The sequence below is a fragment of the Papio anubis genome, chromosome 13, assembly GCF_008728515.1.
Source record: "Papio anubis isolate 15944 chromosome 13, Panubis1.0, whole genome shotgun sequence".
Lineage (NCBI taxonomy): Eukaryota > Metazoa > Chordata > Mammalia > Primates > Cercopithecidae > Papio > Papio anubis.
In genome coordinates, this window is record NC_044988.1 from 95,891,013 (window position 1) to 95,913,429 (window position 22,417).

Here is a 22,417-nt window from a genome sequence, read left to right on the forward strand (position 1 = left end):
CTGAAATCTGTATTATTTCAGCCTGCCTTAATCTTTGATATACTAGATTGTCTAAAATAAGTGGGATTTGGTGGGCAGATTATCTGCTTAGCAGAGTCTCACTGGTCCTGGTGGCACTTGCTTCTCTTTGGAGCCTCCTTGTGCTGGTGAGAAGGGCACTGTGAGAGCCCCACTCCTCTCAGTTCAGCTGCCACTGTGAGCTTCAGCCCATTGGATCCTATCACCTCCTCTTTCTTTCCTCTGAGTTTGTTAAAATCTGTTTTCTAGGCCATGTGTGGTGGCTCACACCTGTAATCCCAACAGTTTGGGAAGTCAGGCTGGGAAGGTCACTTGAGGCCAGAAGTTCGAGACCAGCCTGGACAGCATAGTGAGACCCCTATCTCTACAAAAAATAAAAGTCTGTTTTCTAGAAGAACATAGGGAGCATCTGACTGTGCCCCTCCTTCTATCGCAAACTCTCAGACGGTGGTGGTCTGTCCCGAGGCTCCCGTCTCTGTTGCTTTACCAGACAGCTCCTCCTTGCAGTCAGGATTAGGTCCAAGCAGGTCCCCTCATCTCCTCTGCCACTGGTCCAGTCAGGAGCATGTGGGCCGAGGGGTGGAGTGAGGCTGTGAAAGTCCTGAGGGCCCGCCTTGCTGCTGCCTGTTGCTCCTCAGACATTTCAGGAATGGGTCTTCCTTCCCTCCCAGTGGCTGCTGTGGGGCATCCTGCAATGATCTCACATCTCATCTTTGCCTCCTCACTAAGGTTTACTGCTGAGCCTGCCTCAGGGCCAGAAGGTGCCCTCACCCAGACACCTCGACGCCTTCATGTGGAGCAGGTTGGCCATGGGCCCCACCAACTCCCCAGGGTGCCCCAGAAGGTCTGGGAGGGAGGGCTTCTCTGCTGGAGGCAGGTGTGGGGAGGGCCAGCAGACAAACAGGAAGTGCCTCTGAGGGACTTCAGGGCCCACTGGGAGGCGGGGTGAGCACCCTGCCCACTCCCTGCAGTCTCTCAGTGGCTAAGGGAAGGCCTTGTCCTAATCATATATGGGTGTGTGTATGCATATACATATGTATACACTTATAATGGAAATATATAATTTATATCTTACATATTCTATATACAAAATATAAATCTATAATCTATGTAAAGGTATATTTTTACATAATATATGTGATATATATATTTGTGTGTTAGGCTGTTCTTATATTGCTATGAAGGAATACCTGAGACTGGGGCATTGATAAAGAACAGAGACTGAATTGGCTCTTGGCCCACAGTTCTGTAGGCTGTGCAGGAATCAGGGCACTGGCATCTGCTTCTTGGGAAGCCCCAGGAAGCTTCCAATCACGGTGGAAGGTGAAGGGGGAACAGGCATATCACATGGCCAGAGCAGGAGTGAGAGAGAGGGCCAGGGGAGGTGCCACGCACTTAACCAGATCTCGTGAGAATCAGTCACTACCGTGAGAACAGCACCAAGCCATGAGGGATCTGCCTCCATGAGCCAAACACCTCCCGCCAGGGCTCATCTCCAACACTGGGGATTACATTTTAACATGAGACTTGTCAGGGACATATATCTAAACTATGTCAATATATATACAAAAAAATACTATTGTTGATAATCTAAGTTTTACAAGTGTATAGTCCATTTTCATACTGCTATGAAGAAATACCTAAGACTGCATAATTTGTAAAGAAAGAGAGGTTTAATGGACTCACAGATCCACATGGCTGGGGAGAGCTCACAATCATGGCAGAAGGCAAAGGAGGAGCAAAGGGATGACTTACATGGCAGCAGGCAAGAGAGCATGTGCAGGGGAAACTCCCCTTTATAAAACCATCAGATCTCATGAGACGTATTCACTCTCATGAGAATAGCATGGCAAAAACCCACCCCCATGATTCAATTACCTCCCACTGGGTCCCTCCCACGACTCGTGGGGATTATAGGAGTTATAATTCGGGATGATATTTGGGTGGGGACACAGCCAAACCATATCCACAAGTTACTTTTTTCTCCTTGATTTGTATTAAAGCCCTCAACTCAGAGCAGCCAGTCTGGGCAAACCCTTTCTTCCTTATCTCCTAGCTGACTAGCGAGGCAAGAGCGCAGCGTGACAGGAGGCCTGGCTACTGTGTTCAGAAAGCCAGGCTTACAGGACTACCTATGTTTCTAGATCCTTCTCTTTCAAAGACATGACCATCAGTTGGAAGGAAAAAGAAACACACGCTGCTTGTGGGAGCAGGGAGAAACTGCTTCACGGGTGAGGGGGTTGACTTTGGAGCGATGGAAATGTTTTGGAACTAGATGGAGGTGCGGACCGCACACCGTTGTGATGTTCTAAACGCCACTGAATTGTTCACTTTAAAATGGTTAATTTTATATGAATTTTTTAAAACATTTCCCTCCCTGCTTAGATCTTCTCAGTCCCTGGAAGTGATTCCCAGGCTTTTTCCATCCATGGCTTTCATCTCCAGCAGCAGCAGGCGGGGGTGGCAGCGAGCAGGGTCCCCAGGTCCTGAGAGAGGTTAGGCACTTGCCCCAGGCTGGAGCCCCCTACACAGTTCCCCAGACCCCCGTGCATGGGAACAGCAGCCCTCCCTGTCCAGCACAGCCCCTGAGCCCCCAGGCCCTGCCCCTGGACTGGGGACCTGGAACTCAGAGGTGACTCGCACATGCACCTGCCAGAAGAGGAGAGGAGACACAGGCCTGGCCGGACCCCAGGGAGAGCCTCAGGGAAGGCATGCTGCAGGAGAGGCACTCAGAAAACTGGGAAGGACAGTTGAGGTGCAAGCATAGGGGGAGGAAGGGATGGGCAAGCCAGGAAGAGGGTCAGACGCAAGGGGCCAGGGCCTTCAATGCCAGTCGAGACCCCCATCTTGGAAATCCTGCCCTTCTCTGTCCATTGGAGGCACAGATGGTACTGACAGCCTCTGACTAGGGAGGCCTCCCATGGGAGGAGCCCTCCTTCCTCTCTGCCATCCCCAGTACTTCCCAGCCCCCTCAGGTCCTGGTGTAATCAGGTCTTTGCACATCACCTTACCACCTTTTTAACACACAGGTTCCCTAAACATACAGTGACATGTAGATAGAAACAACTGTCACCAGTGAGAGGCAGTTCTTCACCCCCAGATACTAATAAGGTCTTTAAAACATCAGAGGCAGAAAGCCTGGGGAATGAATGGAGAGTGGGTTCTACAGGGGAGCAAGGAAGGCGTGGTCTCCAGCTTGCGGGTGTGTGCAGAGGCTGAGCTCGCTGAGAAACTCCCCCAGCATTGGGTCCCATGCCTGTGAGCACTCGCTATTTCCGGAGCCTGTGCACAGTACTTGGGCGTGCAGGGAGGACTCTGCTGTGGACCCTGCTGTCTGTCTAGCAGGCAAGAGAAGCCATGGAAGAGGTGGGTGTGTGCAGAGAGCGGGGCGTGTGGACCGTGACGGGTGAAAACAGTGGGCTTCGGGACTTTACTGGGGAGGTCAAGTAGCCTGTACTATCTAGAGCTTTGGGGCCACTGCTGCCTACCTTTGTGACCCCAGCAAGCACCGACTTCTCAGAGCCTCTGCTTCCCAATCTCTAAAATGATCAGAAGTGTTACGAGTGCCCAGCCCATCTCAGCAGCACTGGGAAGGGCCTGGAAGTCAGGTCGGGCCCACGGTGGCGGGAGCTGGCACACCTCTTCCTGGATATCCAGTGGGACTCTGCCCCCCTCTAGAAGGCTTTGTGGCTCTTCGAGGCTCCTTTATTCATTGCCAAACTTTTTCATCTGTGAAGCATCACACACGCATAGGTGCTCAGAGTTCACGCACAGGTCTGCATGCGGGATGTACTGAACGAGATTGAGGCCCGAATGCGGGACATACTGAATGAGATTGTTTGGGGCCTTCCCCTCACCCCACTTTCTGGGGAAGTGTTGCCTGTTCGGGCCCTTTGTCCCGTCTCTTCCGGCAGCTCACAGCAGGTTGCCAGCACCACCTGAAAAGGCCTCTGACCAGGAGTGTCTTGAGTCCAGCAACCACACTAGACAGCACCCCTGCTAAGAAAGGAGGGTGCAGGGAATGCAGCGGCTGCCGCCACCTGTGCTGTGTCTTTTTCTTCATGCTGACCCAAGAAGGTTTCATTTCTTTCCTTCCCTAAAATAAAGCATGAATGAGTTCTATGATGTTTTATTTCTGTATGAACATAGCATGAGCCATTCAGCTTTTCTTGCTGATTGGGAGGATCTGTCCCGAGTTTCTTCTCCTTCTCTTATGCCCTTTCCTCTTGTTTTGTTGCTTTCTGCTTCTACTACTCTTCTTTGTTAGGACTGAGAAAAAAAAATATGACCACTGAAGGTTCCAGAGAAGTCATCATTCCAGGAGACATTGGGGGAAGCAAAGATTGTCGCTCCCGGGAGCACACTGCCCAATGCTGCCCCCACACTCTACCTGGCTTCCATTCTGTTCACTCCGTTTCTCCCTGAAACCACAATTTACCGCAAAGCCACCACCTCAGGGTGCGGCCACCCCTGACTTTGGGGCTTCGCATCCCTGCACTCATGACCAGGCCCCGCACGACTACGGCTGCATGTTCCCGACTCTTCCCAGACCTAAGGGAGAAGCTGACACTGGAGAGGCCCCTACCACTGTCCCAGCAGCCACATGCTGCCGTGTTGGCTCTGTGAATGCTGGCGTCACATCTCATCCGGTGTGACCTGTTCCTCAACGTGGCAGGATTTCCAGTCCTGGTGTGGCACCAGAGTCCTCCTCTCTGAGGTTGTAATTCGTAGAGAAGTGCTTACTTATGGAGGCACACCCTGGGTCACTTTTGTCCGTGTGCTTTTGATAGTGATCCCCTGGGACAGGGTGGAGGGAGGGGCAGCCACAGAAAAGGAACCACACCCCTGGGCCCCTGGTTTTTCCGTTTGTTGCATCCCCGTTCCATGCCCTTTCCTGTTAAAATTGAGCACACTGGTGAGCCTCAAGTCAGCGCTTGACGCCCTGGGTCTGAGCGACTGAGAGTCAGCGACAGCCACTGTCGCCCCCACCTGCCAAGCACCCGCTCTGTGCCAGCGCTGGCCAGGCGCCCCACCCACTCCACTTCTGATGCACAGGCACCCTGTCATGTAGGCAGTGCCGTCTTTTTAAATGTAACTTCAGTTTTTCATCTTTTAACTTCAGTTGCTCATCTGCAGTCACCAGCTGAGATTTGAACCCAGCCAATCTGACTCCTGAGCTCCTCTTTCCTCCCACTTAGACTTTTCCCCTGAGCCCACCAGCACCTTAGAGCACATCCAATGCACGTGCCTACTGCCTTCGTCTCAGTGCGGCCTGTCCCCACCAGCTGTGTCACCTTCATCCGGCTGTCAGCCCCTGGTGACTCTCCCGTTACAGATCAGAGACCAGATTCCAGGGGTGGAGAGTGGGGGTTCTAGACCAGCCCCTCTCTGCTCCTAGAGCTCTTGTCTACACAACTGCCTGGTGCTCAGGGGATGACGAGGCGCCTGCCTCTCTCAGCACGTTGTGTGTCCTGGCAACAAGGGTGGGATCTGTCCTTTTTCATAGCTCCTGGGCACCTGTGCTAGATGTCACCTGGCTCCATCCAGTGACGGATTCATATTCTCTGTTTCGACATCTTCGGTTGCTGGACAACTAAAAGCCATCTTCAGTACCTTTAATGCCATCTTTTTTTTTTTTTCTTCTTCTTCTTTTGCAGCAATGGATGGTGTGCCTTTTATGATTTCAGAGAAGTTTTCTTGTGTTCCAGAAAGTGTAAGTGTTATGCATGATCGCCCTTCCCCTCTGCCACCCCCAGCCTGAGGTCCCTCCATCCTGATTTACACGACACGCAGGGCTATTCTGGTGGCACTCATGCTCCTTCCCCCACCGGAATCTTGTCTGCCTGCGTGTCTTCTCTCTTGCTGGAAGCTGAACCCCACAACCCAGTGACGGGAACTCCTGAGGTTGGGGGTGGATCGTGTGCATCTCTGGCCCTATCAGCCAGTGCCCCAGGTAGCAGATGTTTAAGAAATGAAGAAAACAACAGCTGGGGGATGGGAAAGTAGCAAGAGTCTGTCAGACAAGCTCAGGTGCACCGAGCCTTTGCCATGCCGCACGTGATTAACCCAACCTGAGCTTCCCTGGTTGTGAATATTCTCTGTCTCCCAAGTCCAACTTAGTAAGTTTTGTTCTTTGTTATTTAAGGATGACAGTTTCCTGTAGAAAGGAGGCTGCCTCATTTTCCCATTGTCATTGCTGCATTCTGTGCTCTGACATGGGGGCCACCACGCAAATGTGGTGCCTGTAGCTGTGGTCTCCTGCCCACGCCAGGCCACCATGGACCTCACCATCCACATCAGCACTCTCACACAGGCCAGGCCCACGCCATCTTTATCAAAGGGACCGAGTGAGCTGGCCAGAACCAAAGGCCGACTTCAGACTGTGAGGGGCGGCCACCCTGCATGGCAGTGGGGTCTCTGCCTCTCACTGCTAGGGTCGGCCCTCTGATGACGCCAGCCCCCAAGCTGGCAGTGGCCCCCTCCCAGCTGCACAGGCTTGGCCGACACTGGCTCAACACACCCGTTTCTGGTTTTGATCCTTTCTGCAGAAGTTGGCCTTGAGTAGCTAATAAACATGAAGGCCCCAGCTTGGGCACAGCTAAAGAATCCTTCAGTGTTTTTCTTGGATCCAGCTTAAAACCACCCGGCTTGCGATTTGACCTGCTCTGTAGTTTCCATTTTCGTGAAATAGAATAGGCCTCCTCTGAACCCTTCTGGTAAGCAGCTTAATCTTGAAAAATGCTCGTGACGTGACATGCGGAGCTCGAGTAACTTCAGCCGACTCCACAGGGCCGCGTTGCCATGGCGACGCTGGCGCCTCTCCCGCCGTTCCCTGGGAGAGGCTGCTCTGTCCTGCTCACCAGCTCCAGTTGGGAGAATTTAGTGGGGTGGTTAGAGCCTAATGACACAGCAGCTGCACCTCTGCTGGGTCCCGGGCAGCATGGGCAGGCGGCCCCGCTCTCGCGCCCCTCGGGCTGGCAGCACAGAGAGCACCACACTGTTCCGTGGCTACCGGCAGCAGCCGCCAGCGAAATGTGTGGCTCGGTGGCCCCGTCCCAAGATCGCCCTCGCGAATGTGCTGCTGCCGCCTCGGCCAGGGCTCCAAGGCCACACAGCCAGGCCCGGTGCCCTGCGCTCCCTGCTCTTCTCAATGCAGTGCCCCGCAGCCCCGCCAGGGGGCTGTCGCTTTGAATGGACGAGGCAATGAGGAAGGGATTTAACCCGCAGCTGCATCGCCAGGAGGCGCTGAGACCGATTTTGAGTCTGGGTCCTGGGACTGCAGACCCGACCTCGCAGGAAATCCCTACTGGCTTCGCGGAGGCTCCGGCTCCACTCCCACCCCTGGGCTATCGCCCTTCGGAACCATGAGAGCCCTGGGGTTCTGTCGAAGGCCCTCAGGTTTAGCCTGGGCCCAGGAGGCTGGGCCAAGGACCCCTCTGGGGAACACAGAACACTTACATGCCCAGCAGGGACTCAGACCAGGAGCCACATGGACTGGACGCCCTCCGCCCTCCGAGCCTCTGATTCCAGGCTTCTGTGGGCCTCCAGCTCACTCACTGCCATGTGTATTTGATTTTTCATGCTGTCTGTTGAAAAGCCAGGATTTTTTTAAGTCTCCAATCTTCATGAAATTGTAAAAACTTTGATTAAAATGCAATGTTATCATTTTTTACCACATTGATTTCTCAAATGATAATTGATGGGCAGTTGTTTCATTTACCTGGCATTTCCAAAGACCTGGAATCCCCCCAGCTCCTGCCCTGGATTCCCCCTAAGGAACTCTTCCTCCCTGGGGTTCCTTAAACCTCCTGCCTTACCCAGACACAGTGCCTGGGTGGCCTCCGGGGAGAGCTTGGGCATCTCCAGTTTACAGCTGCAGCGAGAAAGAGCAAATCTTGCCTTCGTGTTCCGCTGGCAGGGGGAGAAGAGAGGTGAAGCAGGGCAGCCATCGTCAGTCCTCCAGGAGACCTGGACCCCTGTGAGTGCCACCAACCACAGCTAGGCAGAGGTCCCGCTGCACAGGGGCTGGCGCCTTGAGGGCCACATTCCTGCAGCAGGCTGTATTGTCACTTCTGCCACCCCCACGCATGACCGAGAATCCCACTGACTGTCTTCGTGTGGAAAGTGGGTGGAGAAACGCTAGATCATACCATGGCTTGAGACATTAACATTGTCATGCATAAAAGTAAGTGTGGGAAGAGCATTTTCCAGTGATTTAAATGGGCGACTTCATCTGTATTTTCAGATGCAGCCCTTTGATCTCCTGGGAATCACCATCAAATCTCTAGCAGAAATCGAGAAAGAGGTAAGCAAGCCATCGGGGAGGGGAAGGCAGGCCTGGGCCATCGCCCGCACACCGGCATCTCTCGTGTTCCCCTAGGGACCCACTCCAGGAGAGGGACAGGTGGAGGTGTCCCTTTCTTCTGAGAAAAACACTTTCGTTTCACCCAAATGTGTTCCTTAGATAAAGTAACTTGATTCTAATGTATTTCCTACTTCCAGTCAAATATGACCCACATCTTGTCTTCTCTAAGTCAGAAGGTTTTACATGACAGATGGAGCCTCAGTTCTCCTTTTTTTTTTTTTTTTTTTTTTTTTTTGGGGCCGGGTCACAAGCTCTGTAACCCAGGCTGGAGTGCAGTGGCGGTTCTCAGCTCACTGCAAGCTCCGCCCTCCCGGAGTTCACGCCATTCTCCTGCCTCAGCCTTCCCGAGTAGCTGGGACTACAAGCGCCCGCCACGCTTGGCTTCGGATTTTTGTATTTTTTAGAGTAGGGTGAGGGTTTCACCGTGTTGCAGGATGGTCTCGATCTCCTGACCTCGTGATCAGCCCGTCTCAGCCTCCCAAAGTGCTGGGATTACAGGCTTGAGCCACCGCGCCCGGCCAGTTCTCCTTTTTTAAAGGAAGTGTCAGCTTTGGGAAGGTGGAGGTTGGAAGACAGGCACCAGGTTGACTTTTCTTCCTCCATTTGTTTTGTTTTATTATTTGCCACCAGGAGGAGTTTCGGGAAATGACCGAGCCTCTCCACGATTTAGGGGCAGGTCAGGGAACCTTCCACTGTGCTTCATAAGCTGGAACGCATCTGGCAGCCTGGCTTCAAACAGTTTGCACATTTTCCTAATAAGAAAGAAACCCAGGACTGGTGTGCGGATGATAACTCTGAGGAAAGGGGGTTGTGTCAGACCACCAGGGCCCTCCTGTTTCCTTAAGACAGCACAGGGTGTGTGGCTTCTCTTCTGTAGAGCGGGTTGTTAAGCAGTCACACGCCACAGCCAGCTCTCCTCCGAGAGGAACATTCATCTCAAAGATGGAAATGGTAGAACCATTTCAATATTCTCCATTCCTTGGGGTTTTCTCTCGTGTACCCAGCTAGCAGAAGCCGGTTGCATTATTGAAAGACGGCTGAAATCAAGCAAAATTGAATCAATGTAGTACAACAAATTTCTAAACCTGTCATAGCAAAAACAAGACAAAAAAGTCCCCCTTTGTCTTTGATTTTCAGTAAATCATAAAAACCAACCTGATTGTCATATATAGATTTTTCTTTTTTTGATAACTCAGGGAAAAAATGGCTGGCTGGGACATTGGAAACATAGGCGTGCATAAAATTTCACGCCTGCCCCTCTCAGAGCAAGGGAGCTGTGGGTGGCCGTGAGGTCCACCTGCTTGTGGACGCCCCATTTGCACAGGACCTTGCGTGGGGTGCAGCCCAGGGGATGTGGGCAAGGCCTCAGAGGGGCTGCGGCTGCCACAGGTCGTCACCAGGGCAGAGGTTACACTGACATACCTCCAGACCAGCCCCACTCCACCGTGGACGGGGGCAAGTCCCATCCCCACTGTTGACCCTGGGATCACGGCAGAGCCTGTCTCATGCGGTGCTTTGTAATGCCAAATGGGTATAGGTGGGACGTGCCGGTAGCAAGGGCCCCACCATCGGGCCATCTCCCCTCCCATTCTGCACCGGCCTGCCTGTGGGCCTAACAGTGGCACTGTTTAAGCACCTGCTGTGTGCTCAGCCTAGGGCCTGAGGCTTTCCATACATGATCACTGGTTCCTACCCCAGGCCTCATTCCTCCCTGTGTCATGGGGAGAAATGGAGACTCCGAGAGCTGGAGTAACTGGCCCAAGGCAAGATGGAGACCCAGTGCGTCGTGCTCCAAATCCTCTCCACTGTGACGGAAAGTGGTGGCTCTGTGTCCTTCCAAGGGGGCGCTCTAGGCTGGTGGGAAAATGGGGCCTAGGAGGCCAGTCAGCCTAGTTCCTGACCCTGGTGGGCCTTTGAGGTACTGGGGTGGGGTGAAGTGGGTGAGGGTCCCAATGTGGGGCCCAGGGCGTGTGGTGGGAACCTGTAAACCTTATTCTCTTCCCCACTCTAAGGACTGAAATCTGTGATTCATTACAATGTAGTGTCTCAATGTCAGGCTCTCCGAGTCACAGTGTGGCCACCCCTAGGAGGTGCAGAGCCAGGGGCGGGGGCACACCCCGGAGTCAGTGCCTGGCTAGAATTTCAGATCTTCCACTGACTTTTCTGAGCCAACATTTCTTTTTCTGCACAATCAGGATAGTAATAGTGCTTAGTCCAGAGTCTATGTGGGTTTAACTGCAAAGGTCCAGTGAATGGCCTGGACCAGTGCCTGCTTCAGTGGCTGCTGGCTGCCACCATTATCACAGCCACCACCGTCACCATCATTACCGTTCTCCTTGTCCACAGAAAAGGGCGTGAGTCGGCACAGGCCCACCCATTCTGCTGTCCCACTGCTCTGTTGCTGGGGCCGAAAGTGCCATCCCTATGGACCAAAGCCAGCTGTATTTCTTGGTTTTAGCGATGGGTTTAAAAAAAAAACAGGTCTGGGCCAGGTGTGGTGGCTCACGCCTATAATCCCAGCACTTTGGAAGGCTGAGGCAGGCAGATCACCTGAGGTCAGGAGTTTGAGACCAGCCTGGCCAACATGGTAAAACCTGGTGGAGCACATCTGTAGTCCCAGCTACTCAGGAGGCTGAAGCAGGAGAATCACTTGCGCCCAGGAGGCGGAAGTTGCAGTGAGCCGGGATTGCACCATTGCACTCCAACCTGAGCGACAGAGTGAGACTCCATCTCAAAAAAAAATAACGAAACAGGTCTGTATTTGCTATTAAAGTAAATTAAAGTCGATGTAAAGAAACGTGGGGAGTGGGGAGAGGTTAGAACCTTAAAACAGGGTAGAAAGCCGTAACAAGTATCGCCGCAGTCGAGAGCACTGCAGAGTTTTTCATTTAACTTGAGGATTTAAAAGTTCCTTATGCCACCCATTCATGTGCACAGCCATTCGTGTAACGTTGATGTCCACACACTCTGGCCAGGTGGCTCCTTCCGCAGCCATGGCAGAGGCTTTTCTCCATAAATAAACCTGAAGTTGCTTCTTTTAGCCACTGAACTCAGCATTGCTCGTGGGAGTTGGGGGCTCAAGGAGAAGTGGTACCCGGAACCAAGCGACTGGCTGTCACTCTTGGGCTCTGCGAGTTTGGCCCTGGAGTGGGCTGAGTGTCCCCTGGGTCGAGATGAGTTTGATTTTGTGCCTTTCATTTATAACAGGTCTGGCTGCCCTTGGTGAGGAGCCTGGGGGTGGAGAATCTCTGCTCAGAAATTTGCTTTGTTCACTGTAAACCTTGGTGTTTTATACCATTAAATTAAAAAAAATATATAGAGTAAATATAAGTGGGAGACTGCTTTCAGGTTCAGGGGCATAGACCTTTGACCACGCTCCCACTTGTCCAGAACAGCTCCCCAGGCTCACCCGGGATTCCCAAACAGGGTGGCGAGCCCGGCCTCCAGGGAGAGGCTGCTCTGTACCGGGCAGGTGCTGCCCTTCACGATCCCTCTGAACCCCGTGGGAGGAAGTGGGGTCCACCCATTTACAGAAGGCTGGACCCAAGAAGTTAAGTGACTGGCCAGCCTCCCACAGCAGCAACCCAGAGCTGAGCAGTGGGGCTGAGTGTGACCTGGCTGAATACATGACCGTCTTTATCTACTACAGAGTGGTCCCAACTTGAAGGGAAATAGAAGAGTGAGCTCTGAGGCAGCACTGTCCTCTCCTCCCAGAACTGCGGCCAGTGTCCCTCCTGCCAGTGTTAACTGTCCTCACCATGCCCTGCCTGGGGGATGTTTCTGAATTGAAGCCCAAACACAGTTGCCACCATTCAGCTTCAGGGACGGCCACCCTCCAACAAACCGTGTGACCCTGTGCACGCTGAGCATGGAGGTTAGGAACATGGGCAGCCAAAGGGAGCTCCTCAGAGCCAGCCAAGCACAGCTGCCCCTACCCCCACAAGGACACAGATGGCCTGGCCCAGGAGCTGCCCAGCACTGATTGACAAATGGGGTATCACCTGGTTAGGGGTGAGCAGTGTCCCTCAGCCCCCAGCATCCTGAGGGGCCCCAGGGAGCATGCACTGCTGGGCCCGCACAGCCAGGCTGCCCTGGAGAACTGGAAGGGGAGAGCCCATTCAGATGCCGGTGTCTGCAGGCACCCTCGTGGGCTATGTAGACAGTGGACAGGACACAGTCTCCCAATGTGGATGCCTGGGGTAGGGGACAAATCTGCCATATAGGTTTAGCTCTGGGGCAAGTTCCCAGGCCTCCTCACCCCCAAAGTGGAGCACAGGCCTGCTCATCCCAGCCCAGCGTGCGCAGTGGTCAGGGCACCCGGCAGCTGGTGGAGCGTGGTTAGAGGTGGCTGCTCTGCTCTTCACCAGGGTCTCCCCAGGAGTCGTGGTACCTGATGCACTTGGGTGAAATTTCACCAAAAACGCCCAAGGACGGTCATGTTTTAAAGTTAGAATCAATATATGCGCCATTGAGCAAATTTTGAAGAAAAGGATTTTTTGAAAGACAAAAAACCTTTCATGATTCGGACTTGCTCCGTGATGGCGTGGGTGGCTAAAAGTGAAGGAAGCCATAATTCATAGAGAAATTCCAACTCAAACACCGTCACCCTGCTGGCTCCCTGTGACAGAGCAGCGGCCTCCTGCCTGGCTGTCTTCCAGCGGCCCTGTGCTCCTGCCACCTCTGTCACCTCGCACCCAGAGCAGGGGCCTTGCCGTCCTCCCAGGGCCTGCATACATGAGTCCCAGGCATGAGGAAGTGAATTTTTACCTCATCTTCCCTCAACCAGGGAGGTGACCAGGGGCTGGTCAGTACCAGCCTCGTGGCCACTGTGGGCAGTTTTCTGGTCCTGGCCCCACCTGTCCATGCCTTGTCCCCTCCCCTCCAGTTTAGCCCTGCAGGAGGGCAGTGGGTGACCCGGTGGGGCTGTTGTCCCCGTGAAGCCCTTACTGTTCTCCAGACAAAAGGCTGTCTGTGTCCCGGAGCCTGGAAAGTGTAATTTTGCAGCCAGCGCCCATGATGAAGCATGTTCTCTGGGCGTGAGGAGATGGGCGTATAAATATTCTCTGTCTCTGCCGCTCTTTATTTCCCTGGTAAGCAGTTGCCCCATTTCTCCAGCTGATGGATTCCCCATCGCAACCAGGGTGGGAGCTGCCTGGCTCTGCAGTCCAGGCAGCAGCTTCTAAAATAATCCTCATGTCTTGGTTACCTGTGTATCCTCCCTCCCCGCCCGCGGTCCCGCCCTGGCATCCCTGGAAGACCTCAGCATCCCGGCCAGGAGGCAGCAGCGTTGGGTGTGGGTTTCAGGCTGCGTGCATAACTACCCGCAAGCCTTGTGAGAACAGGAGTGAACCTTTCCTGCAGTGACAGGGCACCGGGCAGTGGAGAAGTCCGGAGCGACCTCCAGCCCCAGGTGGAGCCGTTTCTACCAGCTGCCGACCTCAGCAGAAACCACAGTGATCCCCATTCCCTGCCGGGGGTGCCACCATCAAAACTGCGGCAGAGGAAGCACTCACTAGCCTGCTGCGCTCCTGGTGGAGCAACAGCCTCCATTTTCATTCGACTTTAAAGCCGAAAGATGAGGGAGGGTCTCATTAGTAAAGGGACACTCTAATATTAATCACCCCCTTAAAATTGACAAGGGAGGCAGTTCATTTAACCACTTAATTGCTGCAGGGTTTTATGGGCCGCTGTTTGCAGACATATTTAATGAAGAAGTTATAAATCTAAGGGAGCTTACAATTTTAATTTTATACCTAAATATTTTCCTTGTTCTCATGTTTGTAGTCAATCCTCAAGAGTGTAGTCACGTGGAATGTTCTTTAAATGAACATATTTGCTAACTGGCGTGATTTCAGTTTTTAAAACATTGGTTCCAGCAATTAGGCATTTTTTTCAGTTCCCAAATGACTAGAGAAATTCGTCTTGATTATAATTGCTCTTAGCCACGCATATCTAATTTGTGTCTTTTTAAGTGTTAATTAGTAAACAGTTTGAGCTGACATCTTTATGTGTTTGTGCGTTGAAAAATGGGGCTTATTGCTTATTTAGCTTGGGGCCGATTCCGCTAGTATTTACGTCACGACATTGAGGTGGAATTAACAAAAATGCATTTGGCAGCATGAGGTAAAAAGGATTTTTGAATTCAACTTTTAGATGTCCGCATTGCGCGAGCTTGTGCGGGTCTCTTCAAATATACGAGGTTAGTGTAGATTTGGGACCTATGTCCCACAGGAATAAAGTGAGGCAGATTTTTGTATCAGTAATGAAATGGCAGCGTCCCAATTTTATAAAAGCAAAATGTTCCTATTCCCGCACAATTGTTCGTTCTTTCTACTTTTGGAAAGCTTTCCTGGTGCTTATTAAATGTTGAAGAATTTTGTGGCGCGAACTGGTGCAGCCTGAAAAATGTGTGGTCCCTGTGCACCATCTAGTGGTAGAATCGTAAACTGCAGCAGGAAATAAGATGCCTTTTCTCTGCCTATGAGATTTAACATTTCACCACCCAGATTCCTTGTTATTTATTTATTTTTCAGTTAGGAAGCTGAAATGTTTGGGGAAATAAATCTGCCTACCTCAGATATTCAAAGTTACGTAAATAAACAGAAGCCAACCAGTTCTGCCCCTTTTTTTAATATAGTGCTAAAAGACGCAAAACTGTCACCCAAATTCCTACAGAGCTGTCCCACTGAGCTGAGCTAATTCCAGCCCAAAACAAAGAGACGTAACGAATGAGTTAAGTAGATGGCCTTGCAGAAATCATGAGAGAAGTCTGAGGCTTCTGTTCAATACAGGATACAGCTTGGGACCACCGCTTCACAGACTCTACCAGCGTCTGACCACAGTGTCGGAACCAGTTTTATGCCACAGACAAGATTAATTCTCTTCCCATAAATTGTGGAGGTTCTTTTGGGCAGTTTATCATTCTAAGCAGCTCCCCTGCCGATCAAAATTGATTTTTTGAATATTTAGTGTTTTCCTGAGTACCAGGGTTGTCCATGTTTATAAAAATGCAAACATTACAGGAACATGTAAAAGGTGAACCTCCCCCTCCGTCCACTCCTGGGGCACATGCACGCACGCACACACGCACACACGCATGCACGCACACACGCGCGCGCACACACGCACACACGCACGCACGCACACACGCGCGCGCACACACGCACCCATGCACACACACGCGCACACACGTTCAGCAAGCTCGTGCAGTACCGCCGGCCGCGACCTGGCTCTGCACTATGTAGTATGTCTTACACGTCTTCGCATGTTCCTTTACAGATCAGCCTTACTCTTTTTAATGACTACATGTTGTTCCCTTTTATGATTATGCCATAATTTATCTAACCAATCCACTATCGACTGACTTTTGAGGTGTTTCCAATTATTCACTGTTACGCCGCTGCAATAGATTTCCTTGTACACGTGCCCTGGCTCTCCTGGGTCTTTCCCTGGAAGAGGATGCATGTTACCATTTGCCTTTCAAACAGGATGGGGCTATTGGAAGTCCCGCAGTGGTGCCTGAGGGAACCTTTCCTCACATCCTTATTCTAGCTAAGACTCACTGGGACCTTCATGTGCCCCTCCATTTAATTAATCATCTTTGCTTATTTTGGCCAGGTGCAGTGGCTCACGCATGTAATCCTCACACTTTGGGGGCCCAAGGTGGGAGGATCACTTAGGTTCAGGAGTTTGAAACCAACCTGGACGACCCCATCGCTACAAAAATAAAAAAGTTATCCAGGCACAGTGGCTCATGCCTTTATTCCCAGCTACTCAGGAGGAGGCTGATGTGGGAGCATCACTTGAGCCCAGGAAGTTGAGGCTGCAGTGAGCTATCATTGTGCCACTGCACTCCAGCCTGGGTGACAGAGACCATGTCTCTTAAAACAAACAAAAAAAAATCTTTGACCATTCTTCAGGTTGAACAACTTTTGAGATGCTTATGAGCCACCGTGTTCTCACGTGAGCCTCTTCTGCTTGCTGTCTGCTCAGCTTTCTATCAGCTTCTGTAGCTTTTGCATTGATTTTTAAGAGCTCTTTATGTTTTAAAGGCAGCAAAGTTTTCTCTATAAGTTGAAATACACATGCTTTAATCACTGTCTTTTCACCTTGTAAATGATGCTGTACAAAAGTTTCAAAATGTTCGTGGGCAATTTTCTCTTTGTTTATTTGAGCTTTGTGTCGTAGAAGATTATAAAAACATTCACCCCTATTTTCCCTTATTATTTTACATATTAAAATATTAAATACTTTTCAACTACTTAATCCTTCTGAAATTTATTAGAAGGTAAGAACTACAGACAGCTTTATTTTACCCTAAAACATTGGCTAGTTTTGTCAATATTGGTGATCTTTCTTTGACTCTTAAGTGCTACCTTTATCATATATAAGTGGACCAGTGGACATTTTTCTTGATTCCGTTCTGCTCCATTATTCTATTTTTACATTATTACCACACTATTTTGAATCTTACAGCTTTATAGTAAGTTTTAACATAGGGTAGGGTTGGTTCTCTCTTTTTTCCCCCAGAATTTTACTAATTTAATTCACAGGACTGTTCTTCCAGTTGAACTTTAGAATCCTGCGGGGGAAGAAAGTTCCAGAAAGCCCACTCTAGATTTTTATTGGAACTGCATTGAGCACATGGTTGAATAGAATAGTAATTGGAATCTCAGATCAAGCGTCTCTCCATCCGGAAACAAGGGATGCCTCTTGTTAGCCCAGGTCTTGGTCCTTTCTCTTTAGGTCATTCCTAGCTGCTTTATGTCTTTGTGGTTCTTGTGAACGAGGTATTTTTTCTCATTCTATTTTCTGTCACTTATATGTCAAGAAACCATTGACTTTTGTGTATTATTTCTGGAGCTAGATATCCCTCTGGCTTCTTTTACTGTTTCTGATGGCTTTCCAGCTGCGTTTCATTGGTTCCCCAGGCAAGCAGTTACATCGCCGGCGAATGCTAAGGCCTCCATCCTGGCAAGGTTGTTCCTCTTCCTGTGTGCCATTGTCCAACACCTCGGCAGGGACTTGCAGGTCCCCAGGCCTCCTTATGACTTCCATATTTTTAATGGAAGTTTGTAGTTTCAATATTAAAGCATAGTGCTGCGGTTTGACTTGCTATTTATAGACGTTGTCTTTTTTGTTTGTTTGTTAAAGCGTTAGCCATCTATTTCTATTTTCCTAAATGTTTTTATCAGAAATGGATGGTGGCTTTTGACAATTGTCTTTTAATCATCCATTGAGATGATATTTTTCCCCCCAGGCATATTAATATGGTAGATTGTATTAATAGAGTTCCTAATTCTGAGAGTCTTGGAAGCCCCCTCCCGCACTGCCCTTTTGCGTCTTGTTGGCAGCCAATGTCATCCTAGCAGCCGCCACCACCACACAGCTTGTTCCCGTGGTGGCCCAAGGCATTCATCATATGAATAAGAGAACCAGGCTAAGCCTGCAGAAATAAAGTGAAGCAGCGGTGATGTTTGCCAGGCAGAACCACCTGCCCTGGTTACCGCTGTGAGTCACACTCGCTCATGCAGAATTGAAGTCAAGGTGAACATCTCACCTTTTGCAAGTCCTTCAGAGGAAGATTTTCCTACCCTTTTCTTATGGTTTCTGGGAACTTTTGCACCTCTAGTTTTAGGTAAAGTAATGCCTACTAAGATGAACAAGTGGAAGGCTACTTAGCATGTGTGTAAAGATAAGCATCAAGACAAAGGGTGGGGAGGGCCCCTTCCCGGAGCACCTCACAGCTCTCATTTTCCACCCAGTAACCAGTACTGGTAATCAGTGTGGTTTTAAATCTCTTCTACAAACAATCTAGAAGAGGAGAAATACAACGACTCGCTTTTTAGGTGGTATTCAGGTGAATTCTAAAATGCTGACTCAATGACCAGGGAGCCCCCCACGGTTGTTTGCAGACACCAAAATAGCATTTAGGCTGGGCCTGGTGGTTCACACCTGTAATCCCAGCCCTTTGCCAGACCAAGATGAGTGGATCACTGGAGCCCACCGATCTTGAGAGTTTGAGTTTGAGATCAGCCTGGACAACATGGTAAAACCCCATCTCTACAAAAAATACACAGATTAGCCAGGTGTGATGGTGCATGCCTGTGGTCCCAGTTACTGGGGAGGCCAAGGTATGAGGAGGTCAAGGCTGCAGTGAGCTGAGATGGAGCCACTGCACTCCAGCCTGGGTAACAAAGTGAGATCCTGTCTCAAAAGAAAAGAAAAAAAGAAAGAAAGAGAGAGAGAAGAAAAGAAAAGAAAAAAAAAGAGAAGAGAAGGGAAATGGCATTTATTCAGTGGCCAGGGCATCTGACAGTGCATAGCCCTGCCCAGAGCCCCCACCCAGAGCAGCACAGCTGGACATGCAGGTGCCACAGGGAGCGAGGGGTTGGGGAGAGCGAGGCAAGAGCAAGGCATGTTTTTGTCTTTGTTCATCATGCAGCCATCTTCATTTCCACCACAAAATGTGCTTTCTCCCATTTTTTTTTTTTTTTTGAAATACATAGTTTTCTCAATCTATCTTTCATTTTCCTACTTTTAATAGTCACAGCTACGAGAAACATTTTGCTTTCTTGCTGGCTGTGCCCACATCATCCTATACATGCACACGCAAGACACAGTCACGGTGGTGAGATGGCAGCGGACGGTCTTCCCAGCCAGGGGCTTTGTAGGGAGTACTGGGGACTGTGGCAAACTGGAGAGCACAGGCCTCTGGAAAGGAGGCCACCTCCACCCACCACCCACCTGTGAGACTGAGGGTTTACTGGGTGAGAATGAGGGTCTGGAATTGTCATATCTCCCTATGTTTTTTTCAATAACATCTAGATAAATATCAGCATCCTATGCAAAGTCTTTCCACTTTTCAATGTTTATAACTATTGTAAAACACCACACAGGCCAGCACTGTGTGAAGCTGCAGCTCGTACACTGCCTGCAGAGAGAAACAGACCAAATCACTAGACTTAGACTCAGTTTCATCATCCACAGGCACGACGTGCTGCGTGGATGGGCCCTGGGCTTGGTACTTGATGTACATGAGTTACTGTACCATGGGATGGGCTGACATTCAGTCATGCCCAGAAGCCCCAGGGCTGTGCCAGCACAGTGCTGCTGACAGAAGGACTAAAAACCAGGATGACCTTCTACCTGCCCAAGAACTGAGCCCCTAAACTAGCTGCTTTCTCTCCTTTGCATTGAGCTATGCCCAGAGCCTGATGTGTCTCTTCACTCACCATCGACTTGTCCATCCACCCACCCACTTACCCACCCGTCCATCCACCTACCCATCCACCCATCCATCCACCTACCCATCCACCCATCCATCCACCTACCCATCCACCCATCCATCTACCTACCCATCCATCTACCTACCCATCCACCCATCCATCCACCTACCCATCCATCCATCCATCCACCTACCCATCCACCCATCATCTACCTGCCATCCATCTACCTGCCCATCCACCCATCCATCCTACCTACCCATCCATCCACCTACCCATCCACCCATCCATCTACCTGCCCATCCATCTGCCTGCCATCCGCCCGTCATCCTGCCATCTATCCGTCCGCCCCGCACGCGTCCGTCCACCATCCACCATCCATCCACCATCCATCCATCCACCATCCATCCACCACCCCATCCATCCACCATCCATCCATCCACCATCCATCCATCCACCATCCATCCATCCATCCACCATCCACCACCATCCATCCATCCATCCTCCACCATCCATCCATCCACCATCCATCCATACCACTCCACCACCCATTCCATCTACTCACCACCTTCCACCACCACCACTACCACTGTTCCATTCCTTTCATTCAGGCCACCAGTCCTCCACTGGGCTCCTGGGCCCTAACTGAGGCTCCACAGCTGCCCTGAGCATGAGGAGGGTATGGAAAGTGTTGTTGTGGTCCGTTTTCCCTGGGGAAGGAGCACGCTTCCCAGAGCAAGTGTCCCTTTAGTGGTCCTTAAGGACAAGGAAGAGTGTTCCTGACAGAACTGGCTGGGAGAGGAGGGGGAGCTACGCAGGGGAAAGACCTCTCCCCAGGATGTGGGGCTCAGGGCTCTGCATCAGGGTGGAGAGCTGGGAGTCACTTGCCCTGCTCCTGGACGCAGGCCAGATCCTGGGTGGAAGGTGCTTTGTGAGCTAGGGTGCCCTGAAGGTGAGGGCGCTCTCCGGGCCCTGAGCCCAGGGGACAGGCAACCTAAGGCAGGGTGTCCCTCAGAGACAGACCCTCGGCATTGTCATCGCCCTGTGGGAGACCCAGGCTTGGAGGAGACAGGAGGGGCTGGGTACCAATGAGGATTGACAGAATGACTGGGATGTGGACTAGTAGAGAGGAAGAGACTGGACTGGCAGATGGCCATGCATTTATTCAGTGACCCGGGCTGGGTGCTGTGCTGGGCAGTGAGGACACAGCAGTGCCCAGACACACAGGCTTCTGCTCCTGGAGCTCTTGGCTCCAGGGAGCAGGGGCTGAACTGGCTGGAAGCAGGGGCAGGGGTGCCCTAGAACCACGTGGAGCTGGTGGGGCCCTTATTCCCCACCTCCCAGCTGGATCTTTGGCTCCGTGCTTCTGGGTTGCGGTTCTCAGGTTAGAGCTCATGAACCATCTGGGCAGGCTGTTAGGAAAAGAGAAGCGGTTTCCCAAAGGGTCTGCAGGAGCCCTCACCCACCCCTCTGTCCACACCCCGCAGTGTGGTCATTGAACGCGTCTCCCAGCTGTTCCCCAACCCGGAGGCCTTGGTCAAGTGGCGTGGCTTCATGGGACCTCGGCTCACTCCCCAGTAGTGGCAAGGGGGTTCTGTCCTGCCAGACTATCCAGCTCCCTACTCTTGACCACAGGGGTCACAGCCCTGAGCTTCAGGCCCAGCTGCGGGGCCTCACTCTCAAAGACAGCACTGAACAAGGAATCTGCCTCATCTCCGGGGCCTGAGGTGGGCATCCTGGCTTCCCCCTACCCCCAAGGCCCACCTGCTCGTGAATAACCTTCCTCTGGGCCAAGCACTTTCTCGCACTCTCTGGACCTGGGGCTTCCCGCTGGGCGTGCAGCCTCTCCAATGTCTCTAGAACCATGGCCCAAGTAGGAAGCAAGGACTCCCATGGAGAAAATGGGAAGGCTCAGACCACAGAATGTCAGGTGGCCCCAGGCCGGTGCCTTCCCCTCTGTGGCCTCAGCCAGTCCTGCAGCTGCTGGAAGAAGACGTGCAGGGTTTCTAAACTGGACAGTTGCTCAGAATCACCTGGGTCCTTGTCGAAACACCGGCGCCCACACCCACTGAACTACTGCCTGGGGAGGGGCTCCGGAATATGCCTTAGAAAGCAGCGGGCAGCTCACCCTCGTCTTGCGGAAGAGGCCTGCAGGATGGGGCCATGGGGCCCTGAAGGCCCGTCCCGGGAATACAGCGCTTCAGGCCTTGCCGTATGTCATGGGCAGTGTGCTGGGCCCTGCCTCTCTCCTTCAGTGTTTCAGAAGCCAGGGCTGCATTCCTCATCTTCAGGAAACAGATGAGGACATGGAGCCCCTTGTGTAAGCAAGCTGAAGCTTTAGGATTTTAGAAACAGGAAGAGCCTGTATGGTGGCCGAGGCCGTGGGAGCGCCTGAGATGGAAGGGGATGACTGGAGTGCTGAGCCGGGGGTTGGAGAAACAGACAGGTGGGGCTGCGGTGCAGCATCTCCCCCACCTCTCCCTGCCTGTGCTAGGGCCAGGCCCATCCACCTGCCCAAGCCCACCCATCAGTGTCTGTCCACCCCTGCACCAGACTCTTCTCGCTGGCCCCAGCCTTGGCCCCTTTAGTTCCCTCCCACCTGTCCTCACCTGGCCTGGCCCCGCCCCTGCCCTCTGGACTACACCATTCCAGACCCTACCATGATTCACCCACGAGCTCACTAGTTCATGTCTGTCGGTCTGGCCTCCATGCTGGAGTTGCATCCCAGGAGAGGTGGGTGCCAATGTCTAATGCAGGTTTCCCAGCCAGCACAGCACCTGCCCCCCTCCCCCCACGCCTCTCTGGGCCC

At 51.8% G+C, this 22,417-nt stretch overlaps 1 protein-coding gene across 5 annotated transcripts in view; it reads left to right on the top strand.

The window, feature by feature from the left end:
• MVB12B (multivesicular body subunit 12B) overlaps positions 1-22,417 on the top strand; it is a 179,706-nt gene that overhangs the window by 148,849 nt on the left and 8,440 nt on the right. For 2 of the 5 annotated variants that reach the window (XM_003911940.2, XM_021927647.2), the window contains exons 8-9: positions 5,676-5,731; positions 8,264-8,323. In XM_003911940.2, the coding sequence (XP_003911989.1) occupies positions 5,676-5,731; positions 8,264-8,323 (116 nt within the window). Of the gene's footprint in view, positions 1-5,675; positions 5,732-8,263; positions 8,324-9,013; positions 10,947-11,590; positions 18,385-22,417 lie in introns of those variants that run through there. The other 3 variants (XM_009189167.3, XM_021927648.2, XM_021927646.2) reach the window with 3 other exon arrangements.